General features: G+C 34.8%; 2 protein-coding genes, 1 long non-coding RNA gene and 2 pseudogenes across 3 annotated transcripts in view; 1 reads left to right on the top strand and 4 right to left on the bottom strand.

The window, feature by feature from the left end:
- Window positions 1-4,914, top strand: part of LOC108729824 (frizzled-9) — a 13,217-nt gene extending 8,303 nt beyond the window's left edge. Inside the window, exons 2-6 of the mRNA XM_018459151.1 lie at window positions 531-744; window positions 2,019-2,206; window positions 2,726-3,010; window positions 3,346-3,550; window positions 4,277-4,914. Of these exons, the coding sequence (XP_018314653.1) occupies window positions 531-744; window positions 2,019-2,206; window positions 2,726-3,010; window positions 3,346-3,550; window positions 4,277-4,839 (1,455 nt within the window). The 3' untranslated portion in view covers window positions 4,840-4,914. The remainder of the gene's footprint in view (window positions 1-530; window positions 745-2,018; window positions 2,207-2,725; window positions 3,011-3,345; window positions 3,551-4,276) is intronic.
- Window positions 4,915-8,764: 3,850 nt separating this feature from the next.
- Window positions 8,765-9,412, bottom strand: LOC108729772 (uncharacterized; annotated as a pseudogene).
- Window positions 8,765-10,306, bottom strand: LOC108729658 (uncharacterized; annotated as a pseudogene).
- Window positions 10,307-15,306: 5,000 nt separating this feature from the next.
- On the bottom strand, window positions 15,307-18,667 carry LOC108729802 (uncharacterized). The gene is made up of 3 exons (XR_001936951.1): window positions 18,499-18,667; window positions 17,376-17,529; window positions 15,307-16,340 (listed from the first exon to the last, which is right to left on the bottom strand). It is a non-coding gene; the product is annotated as an uncharacterized lncRNA (long non-coding RNA).
- Window positions 17,536-18,492, bottom strand: LOC108729801 (uncharacterized). The gene has a single exon (XM_018459115.1). The coding sequence runs from the start codon at window positions 18,456-18,458 to the stop codon at window positions 17,982-17,984; it is 477 nt and encodes a 158-aa protein (XP_018314617.1). The 5' UTR covers window positions 18,459-18,492; the 3' UTR covers window positions 17,536-17,981.
- Window positions 18,668-21,484: the final 2,817 nt, after the last annotated feature.

Raw genomic sequence — 21,484 nt, 5'->3', positions numbered from 1 at the left:
AGCGTCGGGCTTCTCTCGTAATGGGTGAATCTAGAGGGGGAAAGAAAAGGATAGGAGATAGCAGAGAATGGTCCCGATGGGCCTCAGACGTGCGAGGGATCTATCGGGATTGAGGCGGGAAGAATGGGCGGGATAATTACCCCTGATGCCCACCGCTCGTTATATTTCATGGAAGCGAGGCGTCTCCTCTCCGACTGCTTAGGTGCATTACCCTCTCGCTCTCCATCTTCGCGTTACAGGCTTTGCTCCACGTTTAGAGAACAGAGTAATGTATACAAATTTATACTTAAAATGTTAAATATTTTGTAAAGAAAAAAACAATAGAGTACAATATATGTGACTCTTTTATCGAATAATTCGCCTGATTACACTCGATTTGGAACAATGTATAATAGATCCAAAATCAATTAAAATTCAAATATTTAGTGACTGGATCAAAGTGACTGATCGAGTCATACGAGCTTTAAGGAGACAAAGTTATGCGGCAAAATTTACACATTCACTGGTTCTAATTACACGTGCATTTGCAGCTGGCGACCTTCATGCCACTGGTCCACTACAACTGTTCAAAACATCTTAGGCTCTTCTTATGCGCCGTCTTCGCCCCAGTCTGCTCGGAACATGTGGCCATACCGGCTTGCAAGTCTCTCTGCCTTTCCGTACGAAGGGACTGCGAACCGGCCTTAACCAGTCTCGCGTTGCCGTGGCCGCACTTGTTGGATTGCAATCGTTTCCTTGATCGTGGTAAGTACTCGCTTGGCTTTGAATCGTCAATAAATGTCTTAGTAAGCAAAGATCTGTATCAACGATCTGTAAAATTTGAGCAGAATTTACTGTGCATTCAATAGCACAATCGCTCACTAAGCGATTAAGTAGTAGTCGAATGTGATTAATTCTTACTTTTAGATCCAACCAATCATTAAATTACTACTTAACCGTTTGGAGAGTGATTGCACTACTGGATGTACCCAGTAAATCAACATTAGCTATATATATATGATAAATATGTTGATTGGAGAAGACTTCCCCGATGATCTTGATATGTTATCAAAGTCATTAACCTGAGTGACTTCCAAGAGGTTTTAATTGTCGCCCGTTATCTATCAAAAATTTATTAGTAAAGAAAGTTTAAGAAATAACGTCTTATTTCTTTTATATACAATATTAGAAACTGCTCCATATCCTCTTTTCCAAGGGGCGTTGGACTTTCAATTGAACTTTCCAAATAAAAATTCATCCATTTTATACATATATACAATTGAAAATCTTTTTATCAAAATTAACATGAAAAATGATGAAACATCACAAAACTATATCAAATGGAAGCAAATTTGGAGAAAATTATAGCAGTTTGACTTTCGTAAGGAATCAAATTGGGTACTTCGGTCCTTTTAGTGTTAACAGATTCTAATATATTAATTCGTAACATACTTTGCAAAATCTGGTTTCAACTGATTTGAGTTGCGTTAAACTATGTTGCAGTCTGCTTGATTTTTTTATATCAATCTGTTGTCATATTTTGTTAGCAAACTTTGTCATATTTTTACCAGATAACAATCGCATACGGCAAATTCTGCATCATCTGTAGTTTTATTGTTTATAAAATTTGCAGCAAGAATATTAAATATGTATTTTTGACAAACTTATTGTATGGGAAATCAAAATCAGAAATTCTAATTTTGAATAGCAAAATTTAAAAAGGCTGATACATTGACATTTTCAATTATTTATGCAGAAATTTCTTAAAAAATCTCAACGACAATTAGAAATTTTAATACGTTTAAATCATGTAATGCTATAAATATACAATAATTTCATTAAGTATTTTTCGAGTTATATAAGGCTCGAAAGTACCTTCTTATGTCCCCCTCCGAATCATACAACTTTTGTTTGAAACATTTTTCCGTATCTACCATAGTTTTCGAGAAATCTTAATGCATTATTTGAAATGAGACACCCTGTATATAATAATTAAATTATATGTTAAAATAACCCTATTTTCCCTATATTGCATGTAGGAAATACATTGTGCGTGCAGCCGCCGGATGAAACGTTGGACAACACTAGTTCACCGACACTACCAACCGTTCAGCAACAATGGCCGGTGATGTACGAACGACCACCGCAAATATCTATAAGACTGCAACAGCAGCAACAGCATTATCAGTGTCCACCTCATTTTGTGCAGATATCCGAAATGGAAATGGTTAGAATAAGCAAATAAATAAGAGAAAGCAAAAATTGTATAGGAAAAGTATTCAAAAATTTAAATTAAATTTAATAATTTAAAAATAAAAATAACAGCAGTGTCAATTATATTTTATTTTTCAATATATACCCAGACAACACAAAATACTAAAAGACATCTTTTTATAGTTTTATAGTTTTTATAGTTTTAAAATCTTTTAGCTGTAGGCTAATCCAATCTTTTGAACACTTGTAAAGAACTCTCCATTAGAGGCAAACTTTTTTTCAGCCTTCTTTGAAGGCTTTACTTTATATATATTAATATCGTCGAATAATGTACATATAAATGGAGTAAAAAATCTTCAAAGAGAGAAAAAAGTTTACTTAAAAATATAGGAGACTATTGTTAAAAAATAATATGACTTACACGCACGCGCTGCTGTTTTTTTTATTTTTTATGTATATTATCGAATTATAAATTAAATTTGAACGCTCTTTGTATTTTTTTTCTCATGGTTTCTATTCTATTATTCTACAGATTTCTTGCGCACCGCGTTGTGGTACCGACGCATATTATCGCGCAGAAGACAAAAAATTCGCCGAGCGTTGGATGACTGGCTGGGCATGGCTGTGCTTCCTGTCAACGCTCTTCACTCTGTTGACCTTCTGGGTTGAGCCGTCCAGATTTCGTTATCCTGAGAGACCGATAGTCTTTCTGGCACTCTGCTATAATCTTCTCTCTATGACTTACATTGTCCGTGCTGTAGTTGGAGCTGACAATCTCAGCTGCGTCAGTCAGATTGATGGACCGAGTTACATTCCAGTAAGTAAATGAATTTTAGTAAATAATGCAGAAAAACATGGATTCATGTGTTCGTGAAGGTCAACAATAATAATTTATGGTACTAAATATTTATAATCTTATATTTTAATTTTAATATTTTCCCGGCAAATAAAAATTTTTTAAAAGTATTTTTTTTTAAATAGAATATATCAGAGCAATGCATTAATTCAGCTACTGCAATGATTCGACAACTCAAAAAACATATTATTTTTACTTACCACTCCAAGGAAAAAAATCAGCCTGTTTTTATCTATTATCCTTTTTTTATCTGCTTTTACTTATCTGCTGTAATCTACTTATTTATCTATGAATAGGTTCGCGATGCTCTGAAGAGCATTCCTTGTACAATTTGGTGGCTGGTCAGATATTATCTAGGATTAGCCAGCAATATGTGGTGGGCAGTGCTGTGTGGCTGCTGGTTGTTAAGCGCCAGGAATGAGTGGAGCAGCGAAGCTCTTTATGACATCGCGCCCTATCTTCATGCAGCCGCGTGGATTCTTCCAATATTTTTCACAGGAGGTAACTTTATACAATACATACATCGCATGGGTCTAAAATCTATTCACATTAAATGTCATGCCGGTCATCGGTAACCGACGGCTAACTGATGCTACTAAACACAAAAAATGCATCAAACTTGTAAAAAATAGTATTTCTAATTTTATAAATATTGTTAATATTAAAGTAATAATTCCGGTATCGTCGGAAAGACAAGCAAATTTCGGCATTCCACATGTTAATTATACAACATCGACGTTCAACTTGATTTTTAATTATGATACTTTTTAATTTGTATTTATACATTTTTTTTAATGTCGCGTGTCTCCGTGTAAGAGTGATGGATTTATAATCGATAAGTTGCAAGTTCAAATCCCGCATCTCATATATATACGAAAAACTTTCGTAATCCATACTGACTTAACAGGAAACACAAAGGATCTCTTTATAGATCTAGGTGACTCTAAGGTTCAGACATACATAGGCTACGTTTACACCGTGTGTTTAATATACAGGATAAACAAGGACGTCTATTGTATAGGCTGCGGCCTAAATGCACGGTGTAAACGTAGCCATAGAGACTAATATGGTCCGATCCTTACACACGCACTCTCATTACTGCTACTGTACATTCTTTTCTTATTGATCCGTTTCAATTATAGTTTTTTTTATTTGTGAGTTATAGTTTTTACATTTATGATTTCTCTAGTAAGAATCGCAAGAATATACGTGTCTTTCTTCATATAGGAAGTCTATTGTCGCGTAACGTAGTGGCAGACGAATTAACTGGATTGTGCCAGATCTCAGACGAGTCGGCACTATGGTTAGAAGTGTTGCCGCACGCCATGCTGCTATTATTGGGCTGCGTGTTTGGTAGTGTTGCTGGAAGCGCGCTGGTGCGCGTGCGGAGGGCCGTGCGCTGCGCTGGACGCAGCGCAATGAAACTGGAACGCCTGATGACGCGGCTAGGTATCTTCGCGCTGTTGTACGCGCTGCCGGCACTGGGTGGCCTTGTCTGTGTGCTGCAGGAGGCCTCGGTGAGGCCGCGGTGGCGAAAATTGGCATTGTTGGCCGCGTTGGACTGCCGCGCGGCGCAGAATTGCGCCCCAGGTCCGGTATACCGAGCCGCCGGTCTCGAAGTTGCCCTTCTCAGACTCTTCCTATCCCTCGTGGTCGGCGTCACCTCTGGCATGTGGGTATGGTCCGGCAAGACCTGCCGTGCTTGGAGCAGACTACTCGTTGCACCTAACAAATCCGCCAGGATACAAAACCCTTTTCAAGGCTTCAAGCAGGACGACAATGTCGCTTGACAACCTTGGATTTATCCCATTAATGCGACATTTAAAAAAAGTTGAAGTTTCAAATCTTGCGGATGTGCTTTAAGTATCTTATAGCGAATTCGGTCACTTGCACTACACTAGGTCAGTGCATACTAAAAGCTGCTTTACATGAAATTAACAAAGTTAAATGTAAAGTATATAAATATTTTAAACGATTAACTATAATCTACTAATGATATTGTCACGTTATTTAACAAAATATATATGTATCATTTCATTGTCAAAGTTGATTATATTGTATCACTGCATTGAGATATTTTATGTAAAGTGGCTTTTATATAATATGCACTGATCCAGTGTAGTGCGAGTGATCGAATTCATCATTAGACACTTTCTCAACATTGTGTGCGCGCACGTGTATGCGTGTGTGTAGGAACGATTTTTGTAAATTATGCATCCCTGTTGCAATTGTGATCTTTCTTAAATATCGTAAACGCGATATATCGCATCGTAATTTTTATATATGTATTATACATTTGTTCAACTACGTTTTTGTAATATTAAAAATCTTTGATAAGTTCAGAACAGTGAAAGCTGACCAAATAATAAAAAAATATTAGTTGTTAGAATAAAATTCGGTTTTCAAAGATAAAATGCCTTCACGCGCGCGAAACAGAAAATTATATCAGTTTTTATTGTGCGTCAGTCGAATTGTTCGCATAACTTAAAAGAATTAAAGAATAAGTATATAATATTAATAGCAGGCGCGATTTTAAATCGTATGCGATTTTGTGATTAAAAAGTCATTATACATATATTGCACTGCGCTTTAAGAAAATCACAGTATATGCGAATATCTCTCTCTTTCTGTGTGTGTGCGTGCGGAATATTTTGGGGAAGAGATTAATTAGAATAGTAGTACATATTATAGAGATATGCTCGTTTTTGCTTCGTTTTGGAGAAAATTGTAAAAAAGACAAAAAACGTAGTTGCTTCGTTCTTGCACTGCCTCTGAAGTATTATCGTCGCTGAAATCATGCACGAAAACAATAATAATAATTATTTGTGTGGAGAACCCTGAAGCAGGAAGTTTATTCATCGTTAATCAACTCTAGAGAACAATTGAGAAATCGAATCAAGGCTGCAGTGCATCAAATATCATCAGATCAGTGTTTGACTGCAACACGAGTTGTTCGTACTAGATACAACTTGCTCCTCATACTTGCAACTCATACTTGCATTGCTGCAAGAGGTCAACATTTTGAACAATATCTACATTAAGCAAATGAATAAATACAATGTGAATAAGTAATGAGAAAGTACAAAAATAAAAACTACGTTTCATCTTTTTTGCAATTTTCTCTAAAACGAAGCAAAAACGAGCATATCTCTATAGGACTTTTTTTCTTATAGTTCATCGATCCCCTACATGCTCCCGAAGTTTTGACATTTAAATTCTAAACCCCCTGTATATATGTATTGTAGCGTTCCGATAGTGCATCGCTAATTGATTGATTCAAAATAAAATATTATATTTTCATTGATAAAGCAGTGAAAAAATTACTAGGCACCGGCCGATGTGAATGAACGTGCGTTAATGCGGGATCCTATGTTGTATATATTGTAAAAATAATGTGTGCCTGCTTCTAATGTATATTTTAATCCTTAATTAATTAAAATAGTCGTTAAACTCATTTTCTGATAATAATGAAAGCGTATTTTGATGAATATACCAATGAATACAACTTTAATAAACGTCAATCATTTTTATATGTATATTATTATTTTTTAACTATTTTCAAATGACGCAATAGCGGCGCAATGCCAATGTATGTACTAATCAAATACATGCGCCAGTCACAACTTTGGCAATCAGTATTGGCCTAATATCGATTAACAGAATGTTGACCAGCAATTGGCAATTATAGATTGGCTAAGCGTTGGCTTTGTTGTAATATCGGGCTATTTTATATAAGCGTAATTTCGCATACTATTTTTACATTGTATTTGATTTTTACGTTATTCACTTAAGACAATTCTCGTCCGAAGCCTTCAATTACATCTTTAACAAAATTTGCGAGCGAATTGCACTTACAATTAGTAAGAGCGTTTTTGCAACATTTCAAGTTGTCATATCTTAAATTTTATGTTTAACCGGCGTTTTGTTATACTTGCATTATACTGGTTTTAATAATTATGGATATTTGAATTTGTTAAATATTGAGAATGATCCAATAAAGGGAAAACGTTTGTTATTATATGTTATACAAGTTTTATTGGTTTAATAATTGAGCACTAACACTTACATAACTCTGACTCATAACTTCTCATTTTATTTTCAGTTATTCTAATTGAACCTTGTACTATTACTTTAATTTTAAATACATTTTTTTTGTACTGTTGAAAGATTTTGTTTTGGTAAGAAAGACAATCGTAGTTCAAAGCGAGGGTCCAGCACCATGCGCGGCTCGTGCGAAGCTATTGCCGCTTGTAGTAAACATCTCGTATGTAAACCTAGCAATCGTGATTATTAGGTGGCCGTTTCTCACCGCGCTTTGATTTGGTGGTAACGAATTTTTAAACATTGTCGGTATTATTTCGAAATATTTACAATACATAGCACAACATTTTATTGGCATATTATCTGTACATGTAGTATTTATTTGACGTGTGATATTGCTGTAAAGATGCTATTAACTGCGGATAGCATGCAGATGATGACAAGTTGTCTTCAAGTTGCCACAATTTGCTGACAATATGCTGTTATTCGCTGATAACAAATTGAAAACACAAGCTGTCATCGAGAAAATTGATGCTGACATGTTGCCATCAATTTGTCATCGTAAGAATTCGAATTCCACTGAGTTCAACGCGACAGACATAACGCTGTCTCATCTTGTCCTGAGTTTGTTGAAATTGGTTGCTTCAACAATTTTTGGCAATATGTCAGCAAACTCACTGCATTTAACTATCAGGATATTTTATAATTCATTAAATTTTATTAAATATCAATTTTGCATATATTATTATTTAAACTTATACTTAAATAATTATGTAAAAAATTAAAAAACCTTTTGTCAGAATGACACTACAAAGTATTTCAATACAAAATTTTTCATCAAATTCCACAATGCTGATACTCCAAGTTCTAAGGTGTTAAAGACTCAGGTGGTCCACTCCAATGAGGTCAAAAATTCCAAACATAATATGAAAATTCTAGGTTTCACACGCTTTAAAGTCTTCCAATATTTGCGAAAATCCAAGTCCTAAAAAGTGAAACTCCAGATCCCACGACGTCAAAACTTCAAGTATTACAATATCGAATTACTAAATCTTACAATGTCAAATTAATGTCAAATTAGAAACGTCGTGCAGTTGTAGAATTCACGTTGAAATTTCAAGGTTATAATATTTACCTTTGCAATAATGTTGAGAATTCAAATCTCATATTTAAAATTTATATCTTATAACGTTGAAAATCTAAACTTGCTAGTTTAAACTTATTGTAAGTTCCACAAAAGGTTCATTATCAGACAATATTGACGATATCAATTCTATAATAATACAAGTCTTAACTTCACGATATTGAAATTTATGTTGGAAATCTTGTTAAGATTTGAATCTCGATTTCAAATAAAATTTGATTAATAAACAATAAATATAATAATTGCTCGAATTTGCACAGCAATACAAAAATCCTAATAATGATCGGAATTATTGAGCAAGGAATTAGGTATAGAATGGCCTTTTTCTGCGATGGAGTCCCATGATATGATCCTCTCCTATGATAAGATTCCAAAATAATCTTCTGCGATAAGATTCCACAATGTTCCTCTTCTACGACGGAATTCTGTGATGATTTTCTTCTACAAGAGTTCCATGATGTAATCCACTTCTGCGATAAGGTCCCACGATGATCCTCTTCTGCGATGAAATCCCGCGATGATCCTTTATGTGATACAAGTTCTGTGATGATCTTTCACGAAGGTCTTCTTCTGCAATGGAATTTTATGATCTTGTATGACGAAATCCCGTGATGATCCTCTTCTGCTACAGAACCCCATGATGTGATGATCCTCTTCTGTAATAAATAGTCCCACGATGATCTTCGGCGATGAAATCCCACGATGATCCTTTTTGCTATAAAGCTCTATGATGATCTTTCACGATGATCTTCTTCTGCAATGGAATTTTATGATCTTGTATGACGAAATCCCGTAATCATCCTCTTCTGCTACAGAACCCCATGATGTGATCCTCTTCTGCAATAAATAGTCCCACGATGATCTTCGGCGATGAAATCCCACGATGATCCTTTTTGCGATAAAGCTCTATGATGATCTTTCACGATGATCTTCTTCTGCAATGGAATTTTATGATCTTGTATGACGAAATCCCGTGATCATCCTCCTCTGCAACAAATAGTCCCACGATGATCTTCGGCGATGAAATCCCGCGATGATCCTTTTTTGTGATAAAATTCTGTAATGATCTTTCACGATGGTCTTCTTCTGCAATGGAATTTTATGATCTTGTATAACGAAATCCCGTGATGATTCTCTTCCACTACAGAACCCCATGTGATCTTCTGCAACAAATAGTCCCACGATGATCTTCTGCGATGAAATCCCGCGATGATTCTTTTTTGTGATAAAATTCTGTGATGACCTTTCACGATGGTCCTCTTCTGCAATGAAGTTCTATGATGACCTTGTATGACGAAATCCCGTGATGATCCTCTTCTGTGACAGAATCACATAATGTAATCCTCTTCTGCAACAAGGTCCCACGATGATCCTCTTCTGCGATGAAATCCCGCGATGATTCTTTTTTGTGATAAAATTCTGTGATGACCTTTCACGATGGTCCTCTTCTGCAATGAAGTTCTATGATGACCTTGTATGACGAAATCCCGTGATGATCCTCTTCTGTGACAGAATCACATAATGTAATCCTCTTCTGCAACAAGGTCCCACGATGATCCTCTTCTGCGATGAAATCCCGCGATGATTCTTTTTTGTGATAAAATTCTGTGATGACCTTTCACGATGGTCCTCTTCTGCAATGAAGTTCTATGATGACCTTGTATGACGAAATCCCGTGATGATCCTCTTCTGTGACAGAATCACATAATGTAATCCTCTTCTGCAACAAGGTCCCACGATGATCCTCTTCTGCGATGAAATCCCGCGATGATTCTTTTTTGTGATAAAATTCTGTGATGACCTTTCACGATGGTCCTCTTCTGCAATGAAGTTCTATGATGACCTTGTATGACGAAATCCCGTGATGATCCTCTTCTGTGACAGAATCACATAATGTAATCCTCTTCTGCAACAAGGTCCCACGATGATCCTCTTCTGCGATGAAATCCCGCGATGATTCTTTTTTGTGATAAAATTCTGTGATGACCTTTCACGATGGTCCTCTTCTGCAATGAAGTTCTATGATGACCTTGTATGACGAAATCCCGTGATGATCCTCTTCTGTGACAGAATCACATAATGTAATCCTCTTCTGCAACAAGGTCCCACGATGATCCTCTTCTGCGATGAAATCCCGCGATGATTCTTTTTTGTGATAAAATTCTGTGATGACCTTTCACGATGGTCCTCTTCTGCAATGAAGTTCTATGATGACCTTGTATGACGAAATCCCGTGATGATCCTCTTCTGTGACAGAATCACATAATGTAATCCTCTTCTGCAACAAGGTCCCACGATGATCCTCTTCTGCGATGAAATCCCGCGATGATTCTTTTTTGTGATAAAATTCTGTGATGACCTTTCACGATGGTCCTCTTCTGCAATGAAGTTCTATGATGACCTTGTATGACGAAATCCCGTGATGATCCTCTTCTGTGACAGAATCACATAATGTAATCCTCTTCTGCAACAAGGTCCCACGATGATCCTCTTCTGCGATGAAATCCCGCGATGATCCTTTTTTATGATAAAAGTTCTGTGATGATCTTCCACGATGGTCCTCTTCTGTAATGGAATTTTATGATGATCTTATATGACGAAATCCCGTAATGATCTCTTCTGCGACAGAATCCCATGATGTGAGCCTTTTCTGCAACAAATTCCCACGATGATCTTCTGCGATGAAATCCGCGATGATCTTTTTTTCGTTACGCGATTATATTTTTAAATAAAATTCCATGATAATTTTATGATGAATAATACTTAATTATACCGTTCTAGAAATCTTAGTATACTAACAATTTGTTTAAAAAATCAACTCAACGATGACAACTTTTTTATGACAAAACGATGTTACTCCTTTAAAGGAAAATAAAATTCTACATTTTCTAGAGAAAAATTTCAAAGGTTTCATTTTCTGTGACAAATCTTACGATTATCTTCTACAATGAAGTCTTGTGATGATCCTATAATTTTATGATGATTCACTTCCATATTACAAAATTTTCTTTCAGTATTTAATATTTGTTTAATCACACATCGCAATGTGATGTGTAATTTTTCACGTATACAGCATTCGATAATGTAAATCAAGTCAATTCAATAAAGTAAAAAAAAAAACGTAAGAAACAATTTTTTGTTTATTATAATTTATTTAAAATTTATTTAGACTTTTTATTTAAATTTTTTTATAAAGCGAATATTTATATATAATCCTGAAAATTTCGTCAGTATTAACAATTTGTTTAAAAAAATAATAGAAGGATAATCAAATACAAATTTTTATTATTCCTAACATTAAAGAAAAAAAAAGAAAAGATAACGATAGATTTTTAGCAATATAAATTTTGAAACTAAAATTTTTATAAATACATAAAAGTATTAAAATGAAAGTATCAAAAAACCAATAGTTTACAAGATATTTTATTCTAGTAACTTGTATTTAATTCTTGTATCAATTTTTTAAACAAATTATTAGTGTGCTAATAGAGTTGCCAGGATTATATAAGTATAATGTATAAACAAAATTACTTACTTTTCTTTAGAAAGAAGAATATGTTGTTTTTCTAGAATCTGCACGTTTCGCATCAGCGCTGTTGAAAAAAACCGACTTCTTACAAGTCCTATAACGATATTCTATTTTGCATCGGACATCCACGATAATCCTCTTTTGCGACGAAATCCTAGTTGATCAAGAAGACTGCTGATCTAACGAACGGTAAATCACATATAACGCAAGTCTCATATACCCAGAGACGACAAATCTTCAAAATTTCGAAGGCAGCCAACGACAAGAGAAATCGAGGACCAAACTGGCACGCTTTCGCAGTCGAGCACGTATTTGGAGACCAGCGTCGAATTCGAAGCCCGACAGCAGATCATTACATGGTTGAACACTTTTGTACCTCTCTAAAACACTTCGTTAATAGGAAACAATTTTAAAGAGACGGGTAACTCACGTCCAAAATGGTTCTTTGGTCGATAACTGCAATAGAATCTCACAAGTAAGAAAGAAAACGGAATCCAGCTTCTTCAGGATGCCAAAAAACGTATAAGACTGTTTATAACATTGAAGAAGGAAGGACACTGAGGACTACTTTGTATGTAAGTATTACTCTCTTCTAATATTCTTAAGACTTCTGAGTAATCACCATAGGTGACTACTCAGGAGCCGTAAATATATATTTATAAGACATAGAAAAAAAGAGAAACATGAATATATGTTATTAAAGATCATATGTTAGAATCTGAAATATTCATAAAAGGTTTTTATCTCAGAAAAACGTTCCAAGAGTATTACAGAATATCCCGAAATATTTACGTAAAGTAAAAGCAATCTCGACATTTGCACATTCTATGACGATTCTTTTACTATTCCGGCATATTCGGCACATTAAGAATATAAATCGAACTTTCTACGATTATTTAGCGTTAGCCGGGATAATTTGAATTAAATATCTCACAATGAGATCTAGCAAATTTTTAAGGAAGCCGATTACTAATGCTAATCCTTTAACACTCAATAATTAAGCAGTTGCTTAAAAAAAAAGTCGACGTTAATTTCTCAACGCTCAATAATTAAACGATTAAAAAAGCATGATGACAAAAGGTCTTTTTTAAAAACCGTTACCTGACAAATTCAGCAGTGCTGCTTACCTCTATCACTGCTCCGTACATTTTTCTTAATAATATATTTTATCGAGTCATGCTATTATTATCTTCCTTTTAATTATATCATTAATTATTTCATCTTCTTTCCAATTAATTCTATTAAAGTTCTATTAAAGCTTGAAATCCTTATTTCGGTCTGTAATATTAGACTGAACGAGTCCATATAATTTATGCCAAACTTCGTATTTTCATCCTCTTCGGGAAAATTGTATTTTTCAATTTTGCTCTCCTTGTTGCAAAACCTAAAGCTATCTCTTTAAGAGACTAAGTCCTTGTTAAAAATATATTTTAGCGATACAGCTTGCTAAGAACTTTCCGCCGAGTTGAACTTTAATATTTTGCATCATTTCCTTTTTCCAACTAGAGAGTATATCAATTTTCATATATTTCCTTGTTCCCATAGAAACATGATATATCACATTGTGAATCATTTATGCCTTAAATGATTGAACCATCCTACCCATTCCATGACTAGAACACATTTTGTGTATAACAAACATCGTGATTCAAATGACAGCTTTCTGTGAAAAAACAAAGCAGTATTTGATCTTTCCCTCCCCATTATTTGTAGTATATATTTTGTCACCTTCACTGTATACCTCCCATAGATGGTCTAATTAAAAGATGAAATATATGTCTTGTAATGAATTATTTGTGTATTATTGTATATATAATGAAATATATTATATACTTCTCTCTTTCTCCCTCTTTTAAAAAATTTTTTTAATCGATGTCTTCTAAAAACAATGCGTTTTTTTCTCTTTTCAAGTTAGGAAATGTCAACTTTATTATTATTTGGATAGATTTTTTTATGAAGTATCCCTAACTTCTTTTGATATAAGATAGTTCCATAATGGATAAATTGTCACAATTTCTTCTACAAAATAAAAAGTTTGAACCTATACGCAAATTGCAATAAAATAATTCCATTATAATTAAATTAATGGTGAAAACAAAGTGATTTGAAAAGCATTATCTAAAACTCTTATAGATTCTTGAATGTGATCCGAGTGAGCTTGAAATTCTGAAATTGTTAAATTACTGAAGTATTATATCTTTAGCCTTTTGTGTTGATTATTGGATGTTTAAATTTCGTATTTTTAAACTTTTTTCATCCCGAGATTTGCAAATTCATATAGTCCGTGTGCTCGGCGTATCCTTGTGAAAGTCTCGTGCGAACTTGCTTTGGGCGGATTCAGATGAAATTATTCTTGCTAAATTTATCGAAAGACATCAGCAGAATATTATCACATCATATGTGATATCAACAATTATATCTAGTAATCTTGTGTCATCTCGAAACATCCTCTAAGTACATTTTTCTTCATTGCCATTGTGCAAAGCAGCATCTTCCTATGACTCATAAGAACATTGGTTTTTCCCCTGCCCCCCCCTCGATATTTCTACACACAAGGCACAAAGTACAAGGATCAAAGAGATCAACAATGATCTTTCGTCTCTTGTTACCTTTATCGTTTTCATACAACAAATCCAGTGGTATCCCCTGATGATCACGGACCAGTTGTATCGTCGACAGGTTGTCGAATTAGAATTGTGCAGATAATGACGGTCAGGGCAGTTTTTCTAATCTATGAAGGGTTTAGATCTAGTTCTTTCGTTCTGCTGTCTGCTATGTAAAACAAAAAGAACCGAACAAAGCAAAATGCAATATGTAAATTATATTACAAGTATGATATAGGAATTATACGATATAAGGAACGATAACTAGTTACGCGCTAGCAGATTTACTCTCATTTTCATTATCTTAAGCCGTCCATCAAATCTTCACGATATAATCACGTTCAATAGATTGCATTTTACATTTTGGTATGCCAATCTCGAGACATTTGAACCACAGTTCCCCACAGTTCGTCGGTCGAATAGGATGAGAAATCTTCCAAACGCACGCAGCTGTCTGTTAATCAGAAAGGTTTGTCTCATTTGCACCTCCCTCCCCTCCCCCTCCTATCTTATATCTCTCTATTTATCTCCACAAAAAACATTCTAATATAAAATTATCTCTGGTAGCAAAGCTACATCACTTCCTTATCATTTTGACGTCAAAATGGCGATAAAATGACGTCAGCTTGCTACCAGGAATATCATTGAAAAAAAAGTTCAATACTTTATCATTTAAATATTTCATTATATATATAAAAGTGTTGAACTTACGAAAGATAATTTACTATGTAACACACCTTACCAGATAAACAGTTTGATCAAAAATCCAAACATATAAATATAAATTTTACTTAGCCAGGTTTTACCGTAATAGAAAATTCCTTTCAATTGGTGTTGATTTGTCACTCTTGCTATTTGTTGCGTTGTTAGTACCCCTTTAAATAAAAATATTTTTTCTTTGTGCTCTTATTTGTGCTCTATTTTATATATGATTCTTTCCTCTTCGAGTGTGCCTTGATTCATTGCTGGTACAGACTTAAATCCTTAAACTGGTCAGCTAAGATTGGGATTTCGATGAAGATATCAAGATTCTTTTTCAATTCTCTAAACATCGATTTCGAAAGCTTCGGCTAGTAAAGATTCCCAGATGTATACATGGATTCCTCACAGTTCCAGGATAATCAGTCTCCAAGTTCTTAGATCTTCGGATCTTCAGATTTTTTACAATTGACATTATAATTGTGTTTGCAAAAAGATAAGATGCAAGATAACTATTAGAAATGAAATAAAATTCAGTTCCTACTTCAATTGAAACCAACGTTACCAAGTCGAAAAACCTAACATTTCCGCCATTTCTTACACATAACATATAATCCTTGCGCATATATTCTTTTTACATCGACAATTTTTTCTTCATTTGCTAAGTCACCGGTATATATCCTCCAAACGTCTCTCATACTTTCTGAACATCTAAAACATACACGTTAACGTCCTATCCTGGTCTCGGCATGGCCGAAGGTTGCGCAGATCTATGAACACATTATTATGGCAACGCAGAACAAGCATAAAAATGGAAACTTTACAATCAGGAGAAACTTCCGATAACTCTAATAGGTTATTCGCATGCCGAATTACCTTATTTGAAGTATACCTGCGACCTTAAGATAACGGTTCTCTGCATCATTAGCCTATGTTATTCAACGAAAATGAATTTATTCTGGATCTGGGGAAACGATCGGGGAAATAGAAATTCACTGCATGAAAGCCATTTCTCATTGTTGTAGTCACCACGCAGACGAGCTCGGTATCGTGACGATTCGTGCAAAAGATAATTTGTGCGCCAATTCAACCAGCCTCTAGAAACACAAACGTTTTCCTTCCCACTCACTCAAGACGCAGATATACTCCCTTAGGGTTCTTTTTTTTTGCTCGCTGCAATCTTATAGGTTTCCTAAGCCAACGATAACGACGTCGTCCATATATTGACAGCTTCGTTCGCGATAAGGTGAATTTCTATGATGTCTATGTGCCAGACTGAAAAGAATTGATGGTATTAATAAATTAGTAAATAGAAAGTTGAAAAAGAATAGTTCTACATTGTTATTTGCAAAAATGTATTTATTTATTTTACACTCCTCTCAGTACTTCTCATTTCATCTTCTTATCTAACTTGTATCACAGCTTTACTTACTTACAAATGTATTTCATATAAAAATAAAAGTATCACGATGGCTTACAATAATCGAGATCCTTTGTCTTTGTTTACCTTGATCCTAAACAGTATAAAGCATATTAGAAATATGTAAGAAAAAAATTCATCAATGTTGAGAGCCTTGGTAGGTTGCACTTCATACATAAAATTTTATAATTAATTTACAATTTAATAGACATAAAAAATACATCATAATTTTCAGAAATTTGATTAATCCTTTGATGGCACACTATGTTTTGATATATATATAATAACTAGGTGTTCTAAATAAAAATATCGTATAAAAGTTAATACATTATAACAAGTTTTTTTCAATCGAAACGCAAGACATTACAAAAAATATGATACAAATATAAAAAAATTTGAATATGTAAATATATGTAGTTTTCTTAATAAAAAAAATTAGCATTTAAATAAAAGAAGTCGAGTATGTCATAGTTGCATCGAAAGGATTAATTATTTGTTATACTATTCAGGATCAAGAAGAATTAAATGCTATACACTAACAGAATTATTATCACAATGCAAGGCAGTCTTATAATATGGTTCGTATTCAGAATGCACTTTTATCGATAAAAGAGCGCTTTTATCTCTGAATTTCTATAATATACATAACGTAAAGTATAACATGTTAGCGCGCTAACGTCGCTGTAAGCGAGTTCTGAATACGGGCCTGTATGTATATGAATTTACAAATTTATTACAAACTTAGAAGTATATGTTTAAATGTGAAAATTTTTCTTCCTTTCTGTTCTTTATCAGTATTTGACTTTAATTTATACACATGTTAAATATATTATATTAGCAGACAAATTCTAAATAGTGAAAATACTTTGGTTTCGATACAGTTTACAAACCAAATTGATGATAGGCAGGAAGGCAGATGTGTATGTGTGTATGCGTACAAAATCCCAAGGTATCGTCTGCACCTGCATTACAGCAACTCTATCTCTCTCTCTCTTTCTCTCTATCCTTTTTTTCCACCTGCGTCCTCCATCTCAAACGGTGAGACTGCAAGTAAAAAATATCTAGATATATACTAGTAACAATGAGACTGCAAAAAATTTCCGTAACGCTGCAGGATTATTTGGCATCTTCTGGATACATCGAGGTTGCTTGCTGATATTGGAACATAGCTTCATACAGAGTAGATTGGTTCGTAAGTCAAATATTTCCTATTCTGCTTCAGTGAGACAGAGAAAAAACATGCAGAAGATAAAGACATCGAGACATCCATCCATAGATCGTCGTATCGGCATTTATCGTATAGCGTGTTGTAGTTGATTAAATGCACTCTCTTATCAGGAGTTAATGCGGCAGAATGTTTCCTGACGTGGCTCTTTCACTCGAATAAGCTTGGATGAACTTGAAGATACGATCGAAAGTTATTTGCAAATGTTTACATCTTTGCAGATACAATATTTCGATCTGTGGAAACAAGACCGTGTACTCTCCAGGTCTAGTCACCGCTGCACGGACGATTTGATTGTACTCAGCTGCTGAAGGAAGTTCACTATGCTGCTAAGGTCTTCGCACAAGTCATCCCGCCAGAAATTCATGTTCCTCGAGTCAGGATGATGGCATCTCTCGAACACTCGTTCAGTCGTATTGTACAGGCCGCAACTGCCGTACTCCACATCCTTGAGAAGATGCTTTCGCAAACGCCGCCAACGAGCTATCCTTGATAACTGTTTAGCCCGCAACTCGTATTCCGCCTTGTGTAGGGTGTGAGTCAACACGGCTTCCATACGGAAATCGCGTTTGGGGCTCCTATGGCACTTCAGCTTCTTCTGACGCACGTTAGTGATCCAGCTGGTCAATTGTTCCGTGTGGCTCGGCTTGCCCATCTCAATCTCTCGCGGCCGATCGCGAATGTCTCTCGTGATCGCGGATAATTGCGTCACACTTCCGTAAGTAGGAACTATTCTAGTTCGCCCCATCGTACAACTAAGTATTGATTTAAGTATCGAATACACCAACCTGTATCTAACTCACGCCTAGTCGATCGCTCGCCAGCAGTAAAGTCGCCTGAGGCTTCTTAATTAAATTAATGGCTCCTGCCTCTTCCTGAGAATTCCGGAGACAATACGGCCAGCGTTGCCTGAGGCGTATATAAGCGAGATCCAGCCGCACCGTTTAGAGAGGACATGTAGAATGGCCGCGCGATACTCGTAGTGGGGGCCTTATATATCCGAATGGTTGTCTTTGAGTGTAACCTTCCGCGTTGGCGTGCGAAGTAGTCCCGTATTTGTGGCGAAATATTTGTCCGACGTCATCGAATTTCTCGCTTATTAGCGATACAATTCATTAATTCGTAACAGAAGGTGCCCTTGGGAATCGAATCAGGCGCGAATTACCGCTTGCAAAGCAAAAATCGATGCATCCGAGAAAACGGATTACGGCGTAGGAAATGAGTACCGTAGGTCGGCGTAGGCGACACGGTCCCTACAATACGCAGTTCCTGAGTATTCGGTGTTGCTATAGTGGGAATGCGCTTTCTGCGCATGTGCGGCAGATCAATCGTATGAGTGGGCTTGCCTTGGGCTGTTTTTTTTTTTTTTAGCTGGAATGTGTCTAGGAGTTCACGTACGAATGCTCTTTGCACGATGCGAGTGATAACGATAGAAATAACACAGGAATCTGCCAGAAACCATTCATCTAGCAGAATTGGAAAGAACGCCGTTACCGTTTTCATTACTTTTTTTCAGTAACGATCGTTACTTTTTTCTGTTTGTAACGGTAACGAATTAGCCGTTACTTTTACCGTTATTTTAGTTCCTTATTATTTTCTTATTTTATAATTTATTCTTAATTTCTTAAAAAATATTTTGTACTTAATATCTTATACTGTATTCGAATAAGCACTGCTAATGTTGAAAATATATAATTCACATATTACACACATATATATATATATATATATAGAGAGAGAAAGAGAGAGAGATGATTTTTGATTGTAGCTTATGTGTCCTCATTTTTATAAATGAATACGTGTTATAAATACGTGCACCTGATTAATGTAAGATTAATGTAAGATTTTTTGCTTAGAGGAAATGCTAAGAGGAATTCCCCGCTTATATCGGCAGAATATTTTTTTTTGGATGACTAATCTACGGTCGCGATTGTTCGAACTGCAAGATCGAGGAATGAGCTGGATTCTGATATCACGTCGCTTTGTTTAGTATGCTTTGTTTAGATCGCGACAGTGTTGAAGTAAGTCAGTGCCGAGATACGAATATACTTTTTTTACGTCTATTTTTAGAATCTCTGAGTTTTTCATGGGAGGAAATCTGTGCTGTACAATGTTATAAAAAGACATTCGATGATACTGAAAAAACGTTAACGACTTGATCTGGTAAAATGCCGAAATACGGGTATATTGTTTTTACATCTATTTTCAGAATCTCTTTGAATTTTCCATGGGAAGAAAAAAAAATTGATTTTTTTGTCGAACTGTGTAATAAGTGCTGGCTATTGAATATTGATAATATTAGTGTCATGGTGAGCTACTGAACTAATAATTCCATAAATAATCATTAGGATCTTCTCTATATAATAGTGGAGATATTAAGGGAGGTCACAATATATACACTGGCCATAATATCACTTTCTCCTCTACTGTAAATTTTTTATACGAGCAATAAATATTGAAATACACATAATAGTAACCTTGGTGAAAATAAATCGCTGAAATCACTGAAAATCGCTGAAATCTCCATCAATGGACTCATTTCATTGTTAATTATACTCAAATGGGTCTTTTGATTGATAAAGATTTCACCGATTTTTTTCCACCAGGGAACATTAACATTTAAAAACAATGTTTAATCTATTATCTGTTTAATCTAAATTCTTATAAAAATGAGTACATTGAAATAACATTATTAAAAAAATAAAGAATTAGTAAAACTGTAAGTAAGTTTAATAGAGAAAAACTTGCTCTATATACAAACTAGTTAATAGAGAGTTTCAAGTTTGAATATTTATTTTACATTTAATATTAAATTAATATTATCAGCTAACGTAATTTTAAAATCTAATAACTTACTTTAGCATTATAAAAAAAAGTAACGAAAAAGTAACGAATCGTTACTTTTCATTGAGACAATGAAACATAAAAAAGGGTAAATATCTCTTTTACGTTTTGTTTCAATTTTACTTTTTAGAAGCTTATTAATTTATAATACGCTTCTGTTCCTCTCCCCTTACATTCAACTTACGTTCCAGTTTTTATTTTTGCTAGGGGTGATATATAAAAAGATAAAAATGAAAACGGAAACGCATGATCCGTTGTTGATAAACGGTCTTTGTTTCGAATTTCACTTTCGCCTTTTCCGATTTTAGGCGTTTTAAACGTTTATGATTCTTACTCATGTCTCAAAATATATCGTATTAATTACAAAATATCTGCATATAAATTAAACATAACAATTAAAATATCTTATATATAATGGCGTTTAAAGACCACTTGGTGACAGGGGCCCTAAAAATGGGTGCATTCAGTATCACGACTGAGCGTTCAGTGAGCTCTTGTGTCTGGTCTATATTTTTAGTTCTAACGGAATATGCCAATAAGATGCAAGCGCTCACTGAGCGCTCAGTGAACGGTTGTAATACTGAATGCACTCACTGTGTATACCGATATACAGGGTGTTTCCAAATTAAATGGCAAAACTTCGGGAGCGTGTAGAGGAGTAAAAAACTAAGAAAAAAAGTCCTATAGACATATGCTCCTTTTTGCTTTGTTTCGCAGGAAATCACGAAAAAAGAAAAAAATATATTTAATTTATTATTTTAATTATTTTATTTATAAACTTTTTAATGAAGATTTTGTTCGAAATGTGCACCTCTTGCAGCAATACAAGCATTGCATCTGTCAAACACGGCTCTTGTAGCAGCCAGGCACTGTTCTTGCGATATTCTGTTCGCTGCAGCTACGATACGATTTCTCAAATGTTGCTCTGAT

This window comes from Mycetomoellerius zeteki, unplaced genomic scaffold (genome assembly GCF_001594055.1).
Source record: "Mycetomoellerius zeteki isolate Tzet28-1 unplaced genomic scaffold, Tzet1.0 scaffold79, whole genome shotgun sequence".
NCBI classification, from domain to species: Eukaryota; Metazoa; Arthropoda; class Insecta; order Hymenoptera; family Formicidae; genus Mycetomoellerius; species Mycetomoellerius zeteki.
The sequence above is the reverse complement of the archived record's forward strand: the minus strand, read 5'-3'. Positions and strand labels throughout refer to the sequence as shown.

What these genes read in the sequence shown, in the direction of transcription:
- LOC108729801 (XM_018459115.1), bottom strand. Translation starts at nt 18,458, where the DNA reads ATGGGGCGAACTAGAATAGTTCCTACTTACGGAAGTGTGACGCAATTA.